The sequence below is a fragment of the Alosa alosa genome, chromosome 4 (genome assembly GCF_017589495.1).
Source record: "Alosa alosa isolate M-15738 ecotype Scorff River chromosome 4, AALO_Geno_1.1, whole genome shotgun sequence".
NCBI lineage: Eukaryota > Metazoa > Chordata > Actinopteri > Clupeiformes > Clupeidae > Alosa > Alosa alosa.
The window spans coordinates 14,054,584-14,072,469 of NC_063192.1; the positions used below are offsets into that span (position 1 = coordinate 14,054,584).

At 40.1% G+C, this 17,886-nt stretch overlaps 1 protein-coding gene across 2 annotated transcripts; it reads left to right on the forward strand.

Moving 5' to 3' along the window:
* Positions 1-1,123: 1,123 nt before the first annotated feature.
* nkain5 (sodium/potassium transporting ATPase interacting 5) lies at positions 1,124-9,998 on the forward strand. 2 transcript variants are annotated; one of them, XM_048241370.1, is made up of 7 exons: positions 1,124-1,408; positions 3,335-3,472; positions 4,308-4,388; positions 6,876-7,073; positions 8,115-8,175; positions 8,444-8,530; positions 8,635-9,998. In XM_048241370.1, exons 1-6 carry the CDS (start codon positions 1,355-1,357, stop codon positions 8,515-8,517), a joined length of 606 nt encoding a protein of 201 aa, XP_048097327.1. In that variant the 5' UTR covers positions 1,124-1,354; the 3' UTR covers positions 8,518-8,530; positions 8,635-9,998. The 2 variants fall into 2 exon arrangements, with proteins under 2 accessions (XP_048097327.1, XP_048097328.1); XM_048241371.1 differs by lacking the exon at positions 8,444-8,530.
* Positions 9,999-17,886: the final 7,888 nt, after the last annotated feature.

The window sequence follows — 17,886 nt, forward strand, 5'->3', positions numbered from 1 at the left end:
TTGCTATGGTATGGCATGGCCATGGTATTCAAATGTACTGTAGATATGTTCAACATATTGGCTGAAAGTTATGTTATGAAAGTGTTGGTTATGAAAGTGTTAGTTATTAATCTCTAAAGTAGGCTAATGAGTCAAAATCACGCACAACTTCAGACGGCGCTCTCTTCCACCATCTAGCCTGGCCCAGCCAGATGGTGTTCTCCCACCGGTGCTCGTGGTTCAGTCCAACCACAAGGGCAAAAAGGAAAATTAACGCATCATTTCAAATTTTAACTTCTGAACAGAAACCCGTAACTGTGCTCAATTGACAATCAAAATATGCAACAATAACCCATTTACTGTGTAGAATGGATAACGGATTTTTAAGCCTATTTTTATATTTTTTCATGTGAATTCTGCAAATAAAACATAGCACTGCAAAGCGTTACATGCCCTTGGCAGACACTAATGGGTTCTCATTTATAGTTATAGAGAATAGTAATTTCTGAGAGATTAGTAGAAATGTGTAATCTTTACAAAGTAAAGATTCTTGATATATTTGAAATTTCAGACCGAAATTACTGTCAATCCATGTTGTTAATTTCTAAAACATTCTGTTTGAAGAATGGCTTTCATTGTCTTACATCTTGCTTATGTTAGTAATCAAACCATAATCAAGCCATAGTTCTCTGTTTCCAGTTATATCTGCCATGTTTAATTTGATCAAAGTTGTATACCTCCCAAAACCAGTGCAACTGCTTGATAACATTCATGTGTATGAGAAGAAATAGATGGGAGAAGGGGGATTCAGATGTATTGCCTTAATTGCCTAGAACGATAATTGTGACTAATAAAAAAGAAAAAAAATGTATGCAACTATCAAAAGCATGATGTCCAATTATAATCAACAGGCAATGTAAACTTTGTTTTCTATTTGGGGAAGTAGTAGCCTACAATAGGCTACAGACTTTGTCACATTTTATCAGTAAGGAATGATAGACAATCAAGGTTGTGGTGTGGATGCATAATATGTGTGCGGTCATCCCTGACAGCCCCTCCTGCTGTTGTCAGTCGCTGGCACAACGGGGTGTGTTCGGGCCAGCTCCTCCTCTTCTGCACCTCAAAGACGGCTAACATTAGCCTACTTCATTGCATCTGCCCGCCACGCTAGCCCACCCCTTCCCCTCGCTGACATCGTGTTGTGGGGTGTTGTGTTGTTGTGTAGTCTACGCTCGGTGAACCATAGCTGCTTGCAAAAACTCAGAAACACATAGTTTAATTAGTCAGTGATTAAGCATGATCGGATTATTTTATTATTTCTGAAAAAAGGTGCATTTCACATTTCATTTATCGCCGAGCGCTTTTTGAAGAAAGAATGGGTTGCTGTTCCGGACGATGCATGCTGATATTCATTTGCACTCTGCAACTGGTAAGTCTATTCTCAAGATTTGTATCAAACATAGGCCTACATAAAGTGCTGATACCAAGTTAATTGACTACTTATAAGGGTCTATTTTGCTTTATGATGCTAAATGAGGTCTATATCATATGAAGTCTTCAATCGTAACAGTGGGTATTTGTTATAATCAACTAATCTGTTGTCTGAAAGGTTGGTGATAAACAAATTAAACTAAATGTGGTTATGCAAACTGATATAGTTTCCAAAGAGACATGATTACACAACTTTGGTCTTTTTTTTTATACTTTAAATCATAAACCAATATGTCTATTATTTCAACTGGTTGCAAATATTTAGTTAGTTTTCTCCCATGTTATTAGTTGAATAAATGCGTTTGTGTTGTTTTAAAATGATTAGTCATTCATATAAATAACTGAATAAATATACATTCATTCATAAGAGTAAAAAAGTAGCCTAGGTGTACAGTGAGGATGTGTATACTTTTGACATAATCTCCAAAGTCAAATCTCTTGTTCCCTCTCAATGATTTAAGTGGAAACTACAATGTGATTCCATTTTCTTTGGGAATGTTAAATAAATAACATAGCATCTCATGCATCCAGTCAATTTTCCTCTTGTCAGCATATAGTACTCGGGGAACAACCTGGTGTTTTACTGCAAACATATGTTTACAAATAATTTTTCAAGATATCCTTGTCTCATGACGGGCCCATGCGTATTAGACAGGTTGAAGTTTTCTCTATCAAAAGGTTGTACAAACACAGAAGTATACCATGTGTCCCAGAATACACTGGTGTGTCAATGTCTATTTCACAGATTATTTTTGCTCTGATCTGTATTCCGCTGTGAGTCCAGGGAGAATCTGTTGAACAAGATCCTCTTAAAATGAACCAAAACTCATCTTGATTATGGTGGACAACACAGTACATGGTTGAGCCTTTTCTATTATTTTATTTTGCATTTTTCACTGATGATTTTGTTCCAAATATGAATCAGTGTCTTTCACTCAAGGCTACCATGATCACAGCCATCTTGCCTTCCATAAGTTCAGAACCCAGTATGAAACTGATAAATGATAATGGAATATATTAAATGATAATGGAATATAAGATCCAGACACCATTAGCCAAGAGTTATGATCACAACACTGCTGTTCCAATCACCACCCCACATCAAGGAATACAAAACCAAACCAGAGTGAATGTGTATCTGCCCCACCATTTGGAGCGTAAGAGAAAAGGCCTGTGAATTTTTGATCAGAGGCAAAGCTTCTGACTGTGTGATGCAAAGCAGCCATAGTGTTATGGAGAGAGGGAAAGGGGGGTATAGAGTGGGGGAAGGGGGTGGGTGAGGGTGCCTTTATTCGAGGGGGAGGGGTGGTAACCAGGCAGGGGCTGGGTGACTGATTTTATCACCATGCTACACAGTGCATCATGAAAGGCAGGCTGAAGGATGTGTCCCCCACCATCCAGCCGTCCCACTCACCCATTCCCACACCCTGTCCCGCCCCCTCTGACTGATTGAGCAGAGACGACCTCACAGGAGAACGCTCATCTCCCCGGTCAGGGTGCTCTCTGACATGCATTGTTCCCCCTTGGGTCTGTTACCTTGGCAACCCGGAGTGAGAACCTTGTATGTGGAAAGAAAAAATAAGAGGCAGAGGTTTTGTTGCCTCTCTCAGGAGGTGGAGTCTCTGTTATCTTTGTCTTCAGGTCAAAGGTGCCACTGTCTGTCATAGCATGTTGATAGTTTTGCGGCCACTGGGGCATTGTCGGCCATAGGAATGTGGTTCGAGCAAATGAATAGTGGTAAATTCATGAGCAGGGCACAGATAAGTTTGTGCTAACATATTCCACCGTCTTTCTCCCTCTCTCTCTCTCTCCCTCCCTCTCCCTCTTATTTGATTTCTCTCTCTCTCTCTTCTTTCATCTCAAGTTAACAGCACTGGAGAGACAGGTGTTTGATTTCCTGGGTTACCAATGGGCTCCAATCCTGGTGAATTTCTTGCACATTGTTGTTGTCATCCTAGGCCTGTTTGGTACTGTCCAGTACAGACCTCGCTATGTTGTGCTTGTGAGTACCATTTCATCATTCATTTGAACAGATTAATAATATATGCATTGAGATGTCAGACTATGGTGCAGCTAGAAAAACAATTTTAACAAATGTGTTGCAGATTCTCTCTCTATATATATATATAATACCCTGGGCACCAATGTTTGAATGGTTTTCAAAAGACTAATATGATTCACTAGCTAGGGACAGTACAACAATGGTTCCTTCAGTGTTTGGTGAAGATGTATGCAGTTATTCCAAGAAGAACATTTTGTTCCGTGAGCACAACCATAATACCGTAAAAAGGACTCAGGCTATGATTTGCTATTTCTTATGTCTAATTTATGAAACAGGGTGCATATAGGGGACAGGGCTTTTCTTTTAACAGAGCGTAGAAGAATTTAGTAGTGGCATTTACCATGAGAAATTATTAAAAATTTATATTGCCTGAATCCACTCCTTCAAAAACAGTAGTGAATTGCAACAAGCACATTGCTTTGTGTTCATTTACTAGCAAAACGCTACATGGTAGGATTAAGTAACCTTCAAATGAGTTCGGAAAAGAATGTGTGGTTTTCAGAATATATACCTGAATGAGAATGTGTTCATGTGTTCTTGAAACCCGTGGAACATTTGTAATCATTTTAATGAGGGTCTGTTAAGTGGACTGACCTCATGTATCCTTACAGTGGGTTAGCTTTTGCATATTTTTTTTTTGAGAGGAAATCTTTTACAGAAAGAACAATAGATTCCATTGGAATTACCTCAGTCACACAACACCTAACAACCATGACTTATTCTTCCAATGCCTGCACTCCTTGAGATTTCAAATTCTGTTTTGTTCATCCACCAGTACCTAACATGGACTGTGTTTTGGGTCGGCTGGAACATATTTGTGTGTTGCCTCTACCTTGACCTTGGCGGCCTTTCCAAGGTAAGAAAGTGCATCAGTATTTTCCTTCTAGAATTTACAACATATTGTCTATCAATTTTAACAAAAACAAATCATAATTAAAGCTGCAGTTGGCAAGATTGTTTTGATCATCATTGAAAACGACACTATGCTCCGACAGAACACCATAAATCAGCCGGTTTTAGAAAAAAAAAACCCTGCACTTCTACCTCCACCTAGAGCCTGTTATTTGTTTTGCAAAAATTCACAGCTCCCGGTTCTTCTGGTCCAATCAGAGCAGGGCTGCGTGAGATCTGACTGAATCACAGTCTGGTGCAGTCTGGTGCGCATTGACGAGCACAAACTCGATGAGAGGGTGCTCGGAGGTAGTGGGGGAGGGACATGAGAGTTGTAAACATTCAAAATTTTGGCTAAGTCCCCTAAATCTGTCAGACTTGCCAACTGCAGCTTTAAGTAATAAAGAAAACAAACCTTTTGCTATTTTTAATCATTTGCTTGCTTTCTCTAATTTTCCTCATGGCTACTTTTCTTTACCCTTCCTTCTGCTGCTTCAGCTTGCCCCCCTCTCTACTCTCTCTCTCTCTCTCTCTCTCTCTCTGTCATCTGACCCCCCCCCCCCCCACTCCCATGCACCTGTTTCCTAGCCATACCCAACAGCTTAAAAGCCCCACCCACCAAATAGTGAGGTAGCAGCTGGTAGCAAACATCATCTGGTGACCTGATGGATTTTATGAATGAGCCATTCGCCTGACCTAGATATGGCCTCAAATGTGCTCTGTGTATAAGTAGAGGGTGAGCAGGATATATAAACCAATAACAGTTAATGACTATATCAACGACATTATTATAGAGAAATAGCATGGGGCTAGTCAGTAAGGAAGGCACTGCAAATATTTCATGGCTATAGAAGAGAATATTAAGAGAGGCCATTGTTAACCTTTATGTGGCTTGTGACCTGTTGTTTTTTCATGATCATCTTATTGGAATACACTTGACTGACACCTCTGAAATAAATAAGTAGCCACATTTTACCCAAGACTGTAAACAAGAAACCAAATCTAATAATAAATCAAAAAATGAATATACGTAAAAGTTTAGGCTATTTATTTCCCAGGTCTTGGCCTTCGACTCCTAACTCTAAAACCGTAGACTTAAAGGAAAATTCCGGTGTGATATTGACCTAAAGTGTGTTGAAACATGATACCGAGTGTGAACGTATGTCTCATAGCCCATCTCGGCTTGTCCCCTGCACTCCGAAATCTGGCGCTAGTTAGCCGATGCTACCAACAGCTTTTTCAATGGGGGTTCCTCGGGCATCGGCCTAGCCAAGCAAATAAATCACTGTTTTACACCATTTACGAGGCTCAACGTATCTCCACACTTAATTGGTAGACTTCCGAGGGCCCTGACATTTAAAATGAGACATTGAGAACTTTGAAAAAGCACTGGTAGTTCACTTACAAGACGATTTATACAGACAGTATCTTCACAAAGTTTAGCGTTTGCAGCCATCTTGAATTTAGTCGCGATAAGTCGGCGGAGTATGAATGAACAGGTATGATAAGGGATCAGATTCCAAAAATAATTCTGTGGAAATGCATGGATTCCAGTTGCTGCTACTGGAAAAAACTGGAATCCATGCATTTCCACAGAATTATTTTTGGAATCTGATCCCTTATCATACCTGTTCATTCATACTTGTGAAGATACTGTCTGTATAAATCGTCTTGTAAGTAAACTACCAGTGCTTTTTCAAAGTTCTCAATGTCTCGTTTTAAATGTCAGGGCCCTCAGAAGTCTACCAATGAAGTGTGGAGATACGTTGAGCCTTGTAAATGGTATAAAACAGTGATTTATTTGCATGACTAGGCCGATGCCCGAGGCACCCCCATTGAAAAAGCTGTTGGTAGCATCAGCTAACTAGCACCCGATTTGCGGAGTGCAGTGGACAAGCCGAGATGGGCTATGAGACATATGTTCACACTCGGTATCATGTTTCAACACACTTTAGGTCAATATCACACCGGAATTCTCCTTTAAGACTTAAGCTCTTATGTTATAGTGAAGTTGAGGGGAGTGTATGTCAGGGGTAATAGTAACTGAATCAAGCTCCATACATGTGTGCAGTTTTACTCTCAACCCCACAGGGTAAAACAAACCACAATCCAGCTGCAAATCAGATATTTAAGCGCATGGTGGAGCTGCGGCACAAGCAGCAGCATTGGTACCTCAAGTGTCCACAGGGCCCCGGGTTCAAGTCTGACTCACGGTCATTTCCTCATCCCACCTCTTTTCTCTCTCTCCCACTTGCTTCCTGTCAATCTTCATTGTCCTATCCAATAAAGTGCAAAAATACCCCAAAATACTGTATACTTTAAAAAATGATATTTAACATCATGGTTGGCTTACTTTTGCAGTGTTTTTGCACCATGAGTTTGAGATGAGTGATGACCATGACAACCACCCCTCCACTCCACTCATTCACTATTACGTACCGTGTCATTTCAGGACAGTAACTACCTCTCTCTGGGAGTGTCCTCTCATTCCTCCTGGTGGAAGGAGAATGCCCCGGGATGTGACGACAGAGACCTTCCCGCCACTAGGTGGCAGAGTCTGGAGAGCCCGGCACTGATCTCATCTCTAGGTTGCATGCTGGAGTATCAGTACATAGAGGTGCTGCACAGTGCCCTGCAACTTTTCATATCTGTAAGTACATGAGGGAATTACAAAGACATACTGGCACACAGACATGGAGATGTTGTACTGTACACTGTATTAGCTCCCCACATCTCAGGTGAGGCAGACGGTATAGAGATACATACCATGAGGGGATTTCTTTTAATGTAAAAAAAAAATGTATGAATGTGTAACTCTTAAGGAACTGAAAATAGTTTTAGGGGTAAGTCAGTGGCTGAAGTAGGTCTTTAATGGTGCAGTCCGCAATTTCAAGCTGATAAAATTCTTCTTACATTCTGCGAACATCTCATCATGATCAACTAGCTGCCCATCCTATGAGTACACAAAAGATCTCTGTAGGCAGCCTGGGCTCCAAAAACAGGAAACAAACAAAGTGAGGGCAGCCTGTCCCCCCAAACAAAAACTAAAGACTATATGGATTTTCTCTGGGAATACTGAGGGAGGGGTGAGCTACCTCTCTGGTGTGTTTTGTTTGACCCTTGCTGAAAATATAATGTACGTTGTTTTGGACAAAAGTGTATGGTAGGAAATGTAAATGTTAACATAAACAAAAACATAAACAAACGCAATGTCATGCACATGTCATCGCTGACTGCACCTTTTACCAAAATACAGGTGTGCTCTGGACTGTTTATATTTGAAGGCTTCAGAAATTTCTGATAACTTCAGAACATACAGTATGCAAATTTAGAGCCACATTAAGGCATGCACACAAATGTTCACACATACACTTCAACGTAAGTCCTAATACATGAAATAGATACACACATATATACACACAGACACATGCCTTTAGGTAGGGCAGCCTGTATCCCAAAAGCACTCCAATACATGCACAGCATAGGAGCGGTATGTACAGTGCATTCATAATTCTAATCACACAGTGCAAAGAAGTGGTTTAGGTGTGTATTCATGTCAGTGTTCTATTTGAAGGCGAATACACCTGTATGTCTTGTATATATGAGACTCAGCAGTTTCCATGGTGATGCTACATTAATTTTGGTCTACCGGTGTGTGTGTGTGTGTGTGTGTGTGTGTGTGTGTGTGCAGCTTCTGGGATTTGTATACGCCTGCTACGTGCTCAGTGTCTTCAATGAAGAGGAGGACACCTGTAAGTGACCTTCTCTTTGTTTACTCGCTCCCTCATTCCCTCTCCAACATCTCCCTGTCCTTTGGATTTCTGTTCTTTCTATCTGTTTTTCCCAAATAGTCACTTCACATGCTTGCCTCCGTCTCCCTTCTTTGTAAAACACTTTGAAACATAATACATGAGGCTGAAGATTTATCATTTCACTTCCTTAACATCCCCCTTTTGTCAGCCATATTGCCTTTTTGTTTCATCGGTTTTGTATTTCCCTGCATTTGCTTTTGGCTTTCAGTTGATTTCATTGGTGGATTTGATCAGTTCCCTGTCTTGCATGGCAATGAGAAAGCATCCCATCTCTTTCTTTAATACTCACTTTTGTGTAAGTACTGTACTTCGACTGTCCATCCACACACAACTTGGTCTTGCATTTAAATTTAATTGTCTTTTGATGTTCCACATTTATTTTTTCTATTTTTCTTTTAGATCTCTACAAATGAGGCATCAGTCAGCCCTTCGAGAAAAACACTGACAGGACAGACTGATTAAAAGGGATTACAGTGAGAAAAAAACACATTGCTCAGCATATAAGTAACTTTAAGGCAGACGAGACGACATATGGAGATCATCACTCGCTCCTTTCTCCACATACATTCACCCGGTTAATAAAATAGGGATGTTGATGCCAGCAGTCTAGGCAGGGTAACAATTTTGCATTGGACTGTGAGTTCAAATTCAACCGGCGCTCAAGCGTTTACAATTGCCCAAAACTGAGCCACAAAATACATGCAGATGCAACAAAAAATGCCCCGAAGGCAGACTTTAAAGTTTGCATGTTCCGAGTTATCTCTGATGATGGCAGAGGCAGAATACAAGGAAGGATGCCCCTCTCAGCTCCTGATTTACTATGGGCATTTTCACATTAAGCCATTTTACAGCTCCACTCCCATATCTGGCTCCCGAGGCTTAGCCTCTTGGCCTCTCAATGGGAGCGTGAGTCATACACTGAAAGATGACAAAGAGCCATAGCTAGAGCCTCTGGTCCCAGGTCACTTGGAAGAGAACTCGGCCAGACGCTTCTGTCGAGGTGGGATTCCCAATGCTAGATTCAGTAAGTAGGCCAGCTACTTAAATGCCATGTATCTTTTGATAATTAATGAACACAACATTTTGGTACGAGTGTGTCATGTACATGTTTCTGTATGTGTGTGTGTGTGTGTGTGTGTGTGTGTGTGTGTGTGTGTGTGTGTGTGTGTTGTCTATAATAGTGACTTCTGTGTGGGTGACACATTAGAGCACACATAGTATATGTTGTAAATAGCACCATGTGAATCACTTGTAAAAGTGGCGTATGGTATAGTGAACCCTATGGTGTGTTCAACACTGCCACCTAGTGACAGCTTGTGAAAATATTTTGTATGATAGTGCTGTGCCAAAGGGCAAATTACCACATTTTACATTTCCAACAAACATACTGGCTCCAAGGAGGTCAGAAATGACCGTGTTTAGTCTTTACCAGGAAGTGAGGGCTTATGGAATAATCTATTCCATACAATGGAATAACATATGTGTGTATCCTGTAAGAATTGAGGTAAAAGTAAATTGCTGATTCCTCCAGTCTATGATCCAGTCACACTCATCTATCACCATCTGAAGAATGGTGTAATGGAGTTCTTTCACATACAAATTCATCATCCCATATGCCAAGAGAGGGTTATTAGTGTCCTTGAAATATGTGTACTGATTGTATGTATTCCACACTGTTCTTGTAAAGTGATGATGAAAACCTACTGTGATATTCATGTTTTGTGTTTAAAAGGAAAATGCAAATAAACCAAATGTTGATGTCACGAGTGCCTCTTTTAATATGGGCATGGGGACACCACGTTCAAAATACTCAAACACTTGATATGGTAGCTTTCATGTGTATTTGATGTATTATTATCAACAGACATGATGCTGCTGCCGTTGCAAAGCTACAGGCAGCATTTTTTAAAACACTCATACAACTATGCACATGGGGTTGTCAGCGTATTGGTACAACACTCTTTCTGTGCTAGGATGTATGATCTACTATATTTTTTATAAAGCCGTATCTACAGTCCTCATATACAGGTGCTGGTCATATAATTAGAATATTATCAAAAAGTTGATGTCAGTAATTCCATTCAAAAAGTGAAACTTGTATATTATATTCATTCATTACACAGAGACTGATACATTTCAAATGTTTATTTCTTTTCATTTTTATAGTAACTGACAACTAATGAAAATCACAAATTCAGTATTTCAAAAAATTAGAATATTGTGAAAAGGTTCAATATTGACACCTGGTGCCACACTCACACACCCCATTAAATGGTCTCAGTCTAGTTCTATAGGCTACACAATCATGGGGAAGACTGCTGACTTGACATTTGTCTAAAAGATGACAATTGGAACCTTGCACAAGGAGGGCAAGACACAAAAGGTCATTGCTAAAGAGGTTGGCTAACAGAGCTCTGTGTCCAAGCACATTAATAGAGAGGCCAAGGGAAGGAAAAGATGTGGTAGAAAAAAGTGTACAAGCAATAGGGATAACTGCACCCTGGAGAGGATTGTGAAACAAAACCCATTCAAAAATGTAGGGGAGATTCACAAAGAGTGGACTGCAGCTGGAGTCAGTGCTTCAAGAACCACCACGCACAGACGTATGCAAGATGGGTTTTAGCTGTCGCATTCCTTGTGTCAAGCCACTCTTGAACAAGAGACAGCATCAGAAGCGTCTCGCCTGGGCTAAAGACAAAAAGGACTGGACTGCTACGGAGTGGTCCAAAGTTATGTTCTCTGATGAAAGTAAAATTATTTTGCATTTCCTTTGGAAATCAAGATCCCAGAGTCTGGAGGAAGAGAGGAGAGGCACAGAATCCACGTTGCTTGAAGTCCAGTGTAAAGTTTCCAGTCAGTGATGGTTTGGGGTGCCATGTCATCTGCTGGTGTTGGTCCACTGTGTTTTCTGAGGTCCAAGGTCAACGCAACCGTCTACCAGGAAGTTTTAGCTTTTATGCTTCCTGCTGCTGACCAACTTTATGGAGATGATTTAATTTTCCAACAGGACTTGGCACCTGCACACAGTGCCAAAGCTACCACTACCTGGTTTAAGGACCATGGTAACCCTGTTCTTAGTTGGCAAGCAAACTCGCCTGACCTTAACCCCATGGTATTGTAAAGAAGAAGATGCAATATGCCAGACCCAACAATGCAGAAGAGCTGAAGGCCACTATCAGAGCAACCTGGGCTCTCATAACACCTGAGCAGTGCCACAGACTGATCGACTCCATGCCACGCCACATTGCTGCAGTAATTCAGGCACAAGGACCCCAACTAAGTATTGAGTGCTGTACATGCTCATACTTTTCAGTTGGGCAACATTTCTAAAAAAACTTTTTTTGTATTACCATTATTTTGGTCTTAAGTAATATTTTAATTTTCTGAGATACTGAATTTGGGAATTTCATTAGTTGTCAGTTATAATCATCAAAATTTGTGTAATGTGTAATGTCCGCCAAAAATCAATTCATACTCCACATTCCATAAAAAATGGGGGCAGTATACCTCCAGAAAGTGAGCTGGTTTACCCTAGAGTAACAACCGAGACTTCGTGTATTGCAGTTTGGTTAGCGGTTATGTTGTCCGTGATACTGCCTCCCATTGGCGAAACTGGTATTATGACACCTGTCGGGCTGTGGCTAGTAATTTAGCATGCTAATTCAGGTTGATATCTCTGCAGCACTATACCTTGTTATTTTTTTAATGACATCATTGCCCTTATTTCTTCTCATTCTTTTGATGCGTGTAGCTCATCTTTTGGATATTTTTACCTCAATTCTTACACATGGCACCTTTAAAGAAATAAACATTTGAAATACATCAGTCTGTGTGTAATGAATGAATATAATATACAAGTTTAACTTTTTGTATGGAATCACTGACATACATTAACTTTTTGATGATATTCTAATTATATGACCAGCACCTGTATGTTTAAAACACTGAGAAATTCTCCACTTTGCAATTTCTTATTCCCTAACCGTATTATTAAAACAGCCCACCAATGGAGTAATCTGTCAGCACTGTGAAGTGAAGCGAATTTAAGGTGAGCTTGTAAGAGATCCTGCACAATTTCAGTCTGATTATATTTGTGGCTGTGAAATTCAACTGATTGAAAGTGACTGTGCTTAGAAAAAATCCAAGTACAAAAAGGTATTTAATGTTGGTAGCAATATTAACATAATGGTAAAATCTGTAAAATCCAAACAGGACACACAATATCCTTCAAGACAAATAATAATACCATCACAGTGTTGAGTGAGCATTGACCAAAACCTAAAACAGACATTGTCCTTGAATGTTTCCACTCTGTGAGTCAGGTATAGCCTGGGTGCCATTCCGAACTTAGTCCCGCCCACAACATTTGAGTTCGGGAAATTCGGTCTGGCATTGCTCCATTGTGGTGGAAGTATGCTCGCCCTATATCGGGCGGACCAATCAAATCAGGCTTTACGATGATGGACAGGTGAGCAACAGCGCCTGGTCAATCACGTCATCTGAGCACGCTTAGATTAGGCTTATGTTTGAAACAAAAACGCTGTGGCTAGAAGGATACATGGCTTTTAAGACCCCATACGGAAAATTCATATTATTTAATGAGGTTGTCACTGAAAACTATTATTATTTATATGAAAACTTTGGCCAAAATTGAGATGTGGGAAAACTCGTGGTTTCACTTTCATCAAGGGAAAACAGCGCTGTTGCATTGCGACATGTTCCCTCGTTCGTTTGAAATCTCTGATTGACCACCTGTTCGAGGGATTTGCGACAGCCTTTCCTAGCTGTTTAACATGTTTGTAGCATATTACTGTCAGGGTTCCTACACATTTTCCATTTCAAAATTCCATACTTTTTCCATACTCAAATATTCAAACTTCTCGGTTGATTTTTCTGACCATATTCTAGACATTGTCAATGGAGCGTTCTATTAGCATTTGAAGAGCTGTATAATAATGTTTATTATTAACTTGTTAGCCCTCAGAAAACACTTCCCCATTGTTGGATACTTTTCATTGGGGAAGTGCTGTGTTGTTTAGTTCTCTGTAGATACAGCATAGCCTACATACAGAGGTGGAAAAAGTACGAAAATATTGTACTCAAGTAAAAGTACCAGTATCTTGATGAAATATTACTGAAGTACAAGTTAAAATACTGATCTGAAAATGTACTTAAGTTAAAGTAAAAAGTAGTTAATTTAAAATGTACTTTAAGTAAAAAGTTACTTAGTTTTTTTTTTTTTTGGGGGGTAAAACAACCAGTTTTACCAGAGACTTTCTAATGAGGAGATACAGCACTCAAAAAATCCTCCATAGTAATGCATGGGGTTAGTCAGTTGTCTACAAATATCACAACCCTTCCGCGGCAAAACGTTGACATGTGAATACATGGAGCCAATCATGTGGTGTGCTGTGAAGACATCGTGCCAATCATCTGTTGTGATCTCGCTGCTGGAGCAAGATTGGTGTTGTGAAGCCTTACGCACACACATTTCTGCCGAAATAGATGCACGATAAGTGCCCAAAAAGTGTTGCAATATGGCCGCCGAGTGGAGGTACTTGCCTGAAAAGGACTTTGGTCCTAGCTCGAGGCAGCCATGTTCATGCTCCCAGTGTGTAGCGCTGTAGCTGCAGCAACTTGAGCTAGGTAAAACCAATTGTTTCAGTTATGTTCATACCGACAGTACTCGGTGACGTTGAGAAATGGATATCTATGTGAAAAATCACTCCTTTAAGTTTGAGCAGTAGTTGATTTTCAAAGATAGTTCCACTTATCCTTGCGTCGCTTTGCAGTGAACAGTAATCCAGCACAACTAAAAAGCCCCTCACAGGCAGCTGAGGCAGGCAGGCCAATGTTGAGTTGGAGAGAGTTTTTTTATATTTGGAAATGAGCAGAAGGTTCAGCAGATTAAAGGGCGTCCAACTGGGAAGTGGGAAGTATAGGGCCCCAATGGAGGAGAGGGCCCTTGAAAAGTGGAATACGGGGGGTACAACATTTTCACCAGGCATTAATAACTCAGGTAATCCACACATAAAAAATCCAAACAACTCCATAAGTAGAGTCATGTGTAAAGTGGAATAACACAGGGAAAAAGTATTGAACAAGCTAAGAAAAAGCACTAAGGCAAGGAAAGGGAAGGAACGAGCTGGAATCTGTAAGTAGTTAGAGTAGTTATCCTTTCTATCTGTGCAAATTAATATAAGCTTGGTTAGTAGCCTACATATTGATGGGCTATAAAAAGGTTTTTCATTACCAAGGTGTCACACAAGAAACATTTCATGATGAATAAAAGCAAAAAGCTCTCCCAAGGCCTTTGCAGCCTTATTGTTGCAAAACATATCAATGAAACTGGTTACAGATGCATTTCAAAACTTCAGAATCTTCAGTAAGCAGCATGGGAGCCATTATCTGCAAGTGGAAGAAACATCATCACTGCATCATCAACCGCCATGCAGGGATCTCCACTTATGATGCTCAATATTTCTGACCAGGGAGTCAGAAGGATAGTCAATTCCAAGAGCCAAGGACCACTGAGGAAAGCTCCAGAAAAAAAAGACTTGAAGGCAGCCAATTCAATTAAATTCAATTAAACAGTTCTGGAACTGTTTAATTGTGAACTAAAGATCAGGATTCACAAGAGAGGGAAACCCCTGAAGGCAGCCAATTCAATTAAATCTGTTTTAGAACAATGGGCCAAAATCAAAACACCTGATACTGTGACTAATACATTTTGTCATACAGGAAATGTCTTGAAGCTGTCTTTCAAAAAAAGGCTTTTCCACAAAGTATTGAAGAAATTTCAGTAGGCACGTTTAATACTTTTTTCCTGTCATTCCACTTTAATACACATAACTCTTATGTTTGGATTATGGATGTCCACCATATATTTATTTTACCTGTATATTTTAACTTCCAAATTAAATGTCAAAATGAATGTCAGACGAAATTTAAAGTTTGACTGACTGGATTTTGTATACAAAACATAGTGAAAACTGTCTAAGGTCACTCTCACTCTCCCTTGCTAAAGAGCTAAATGGTTTAGTCCGCCTGCATGATTCATAAGGTAGTCTATCTTTTGTTTATTTAGTTGAGCATCGCTAGTAGTGGACCGCTAATTGTTGTGCTGCTGGTGCAATGTCTTTCTCCAAGAAAGCCAAGTCAGGTTACTAAAAAGAGAGACATCAAAATGAGGGTAAACAACTGCTAATAAACTTCTTTCCAAAGAAAGGTGAGCACAAACGTCAAAACACGAAATCCCATGGTGTTTGCTTGAATATCTCCGCTATCATTAGTGCTAAAACGAACTGAGACAACCCATTGAAATAGCGGAAAATACACTTTCATAGGTTAGGCTACACATGTAATCTGATGCATCTCGTGATCCAGCTCTATCTCCATCACTTTCAGAAAACTGCATGGCGCCAGCTTGATTCATGTCCTGTTGTAGGCTACATGCTGATCATTATCACTAGGCTAGTGGTTTAGGGCCCGATTTATTTTCTCTCCCTTTCTGTTTTCATTAGTCTTAACTTTTTTTTTTACTCAAGTAACGGATGCGATTTTTGATGTAGCGAAGTACAATACTTCACTCAAAATGTAATCAAGTAAAATGTAAAATACCGATTTAATAAACTACTTAAAAAATACACAGAAAAACTACTCAATGCAGTAACGTGAGTAAATGTATTTCGTTACTTTCCACCTCTGCCTACATACATGTACTGTATGTTGGAGACTGCACTGCTGGCAGAGGCCTCACCATAATCAGTATTATTTGTTTGCAATAAAAGTTTATCAGATAATGCAGAATCCATGTCTTGGGTAACTTTTACAAAATCAAAAAAGTCTACCAGTGTTTTAGCAGAAAATAGCAGAGCTACGCAAACATACCAGTGCACAATAGGGCATGTGCATAGAACAGGGGTTTTGGTACTGTTAAAGGTGCCATGTGTAATGTCCGCCAAAAATCAATTCATACTCCACATTCCATAAAAAATGGGGGCAGTATACCTCCAGAAAGTGAGCTGGTTTACCCTAGAGTAACAACCGAGACTCGTGCAAAGATTGTTAAGGCGGAGCAAGATATGTCATCAGGAGCCACTTCCGGGAACCCGGATCGCACGAGGGGGGGGGGTCAAAATCCCCCTTTATGCAGAGCAGAGGCAGCGACTGCTCCATTGAAGTCTATGGGCATAGCTCAGAATTTCACCGCATATGCTAAGGTCTTGGTTCTATAGAGTTAGGAATGTGAATTTCGGGCACATTTTCATGATCCTCAAACCCTTCTGAACATTTCAGGTACATTTTTAGCATTTTTGAGCAATCCAGTCTGGAGAAAATCAACCTTATATCAGGTGTGCCCGGTTATTTCTGCCGCTGCTGTTGGCGGTTGCAACTTACGCTGTCAATACGCCATCGACACGCTCTTTATGCAGACAGGATTCGATCCCCATTTCGCGCCCATAGACATGAACTACGACGAAGTATCTTGCTCCGCCTTAACAATCTTTGACTCGTGTATAGCAGTTTGGTTAGCGGTTATGTTGTCCGCATACTGCCTCCCATGGCCGAAACTGGTATTATGACACCTGTCGGCTGTGGCTAGTAATTTAGCATGCTAATTCAGGTTGATATCTCTGCAGCACTATACCTTGTTATTTTTTTTAATGACATCATCGCCCTTATTTCTTCTCATTCTTTTGATGCGTGTAGCTCATCTTTTGGATATTTTTACCTCAATTCTTACACATGGCACCTTTAAGCTACACAGTACTCAGTTCCTACTCAGTAGGAATAGTTCATTATGACCTGAGTGAAGTGATTAAGCTTAGTACTGTAGATGCAATAGTCTGGAAACATTTCCCCAAATACTTATCCAGACCTGGAAATTACCCAAATTCCATACTTTTCCAGGTTTTCCATACTGCGTAGGAACCCTGCACTGTTCAACATAATTATTTTTAAAAACGGAGGGGATATAGGAGAAGAAGGATGGTTCATGTGTTTTCTACCTACCCCATAATGAAACGCGTCCCAATGGAGCAGTATCAGACTCATATTCTGACTAGAATTGAGTATGACTACGTCAGGCTAAGTCAGGTAACCATGCGGGAATAACTTGCCATAGATTATGAAAAGGCCTAGAGTTTTACTAAAGATGAAGCACTTGATGCTTTAGCAGCCTTGTTGTAATAAAGGAGAGTGCATGTTCATTGTCTGAAAATCACATCACCTGACCTGACTTACTTGTTTAGGAGGGAATGGTGATAGATTTGGAGACGCGCACAGATGCCTAGATCTAAACACACATTTACAGAGAGAGAGAGAGAGATGTAGCCAATAGAAAGACAGCAAGGATGGCAGTAATCATAAAAAATATTCTGTGGATATCTCCAATATTTTTCCAACCATCACTGACGACTTTACCATATGCCTCTCTCAGCCTATTCTTAAGAGCAACTTAGGCCTATGTGAAGTAGGTTAGGTTATGGGCAAAGAGAAACAGTCTTTTTGATGTTTTTATAAATACACATACATGATATGTGGATATAATTAACAGTCAGTTATATTATATGTATGTGCAAACTTTTTAGGCCTCTCTGGTGATCTCTCAGAACACCAGGACTAGCATCAGAATTCTGTTTCACTCAA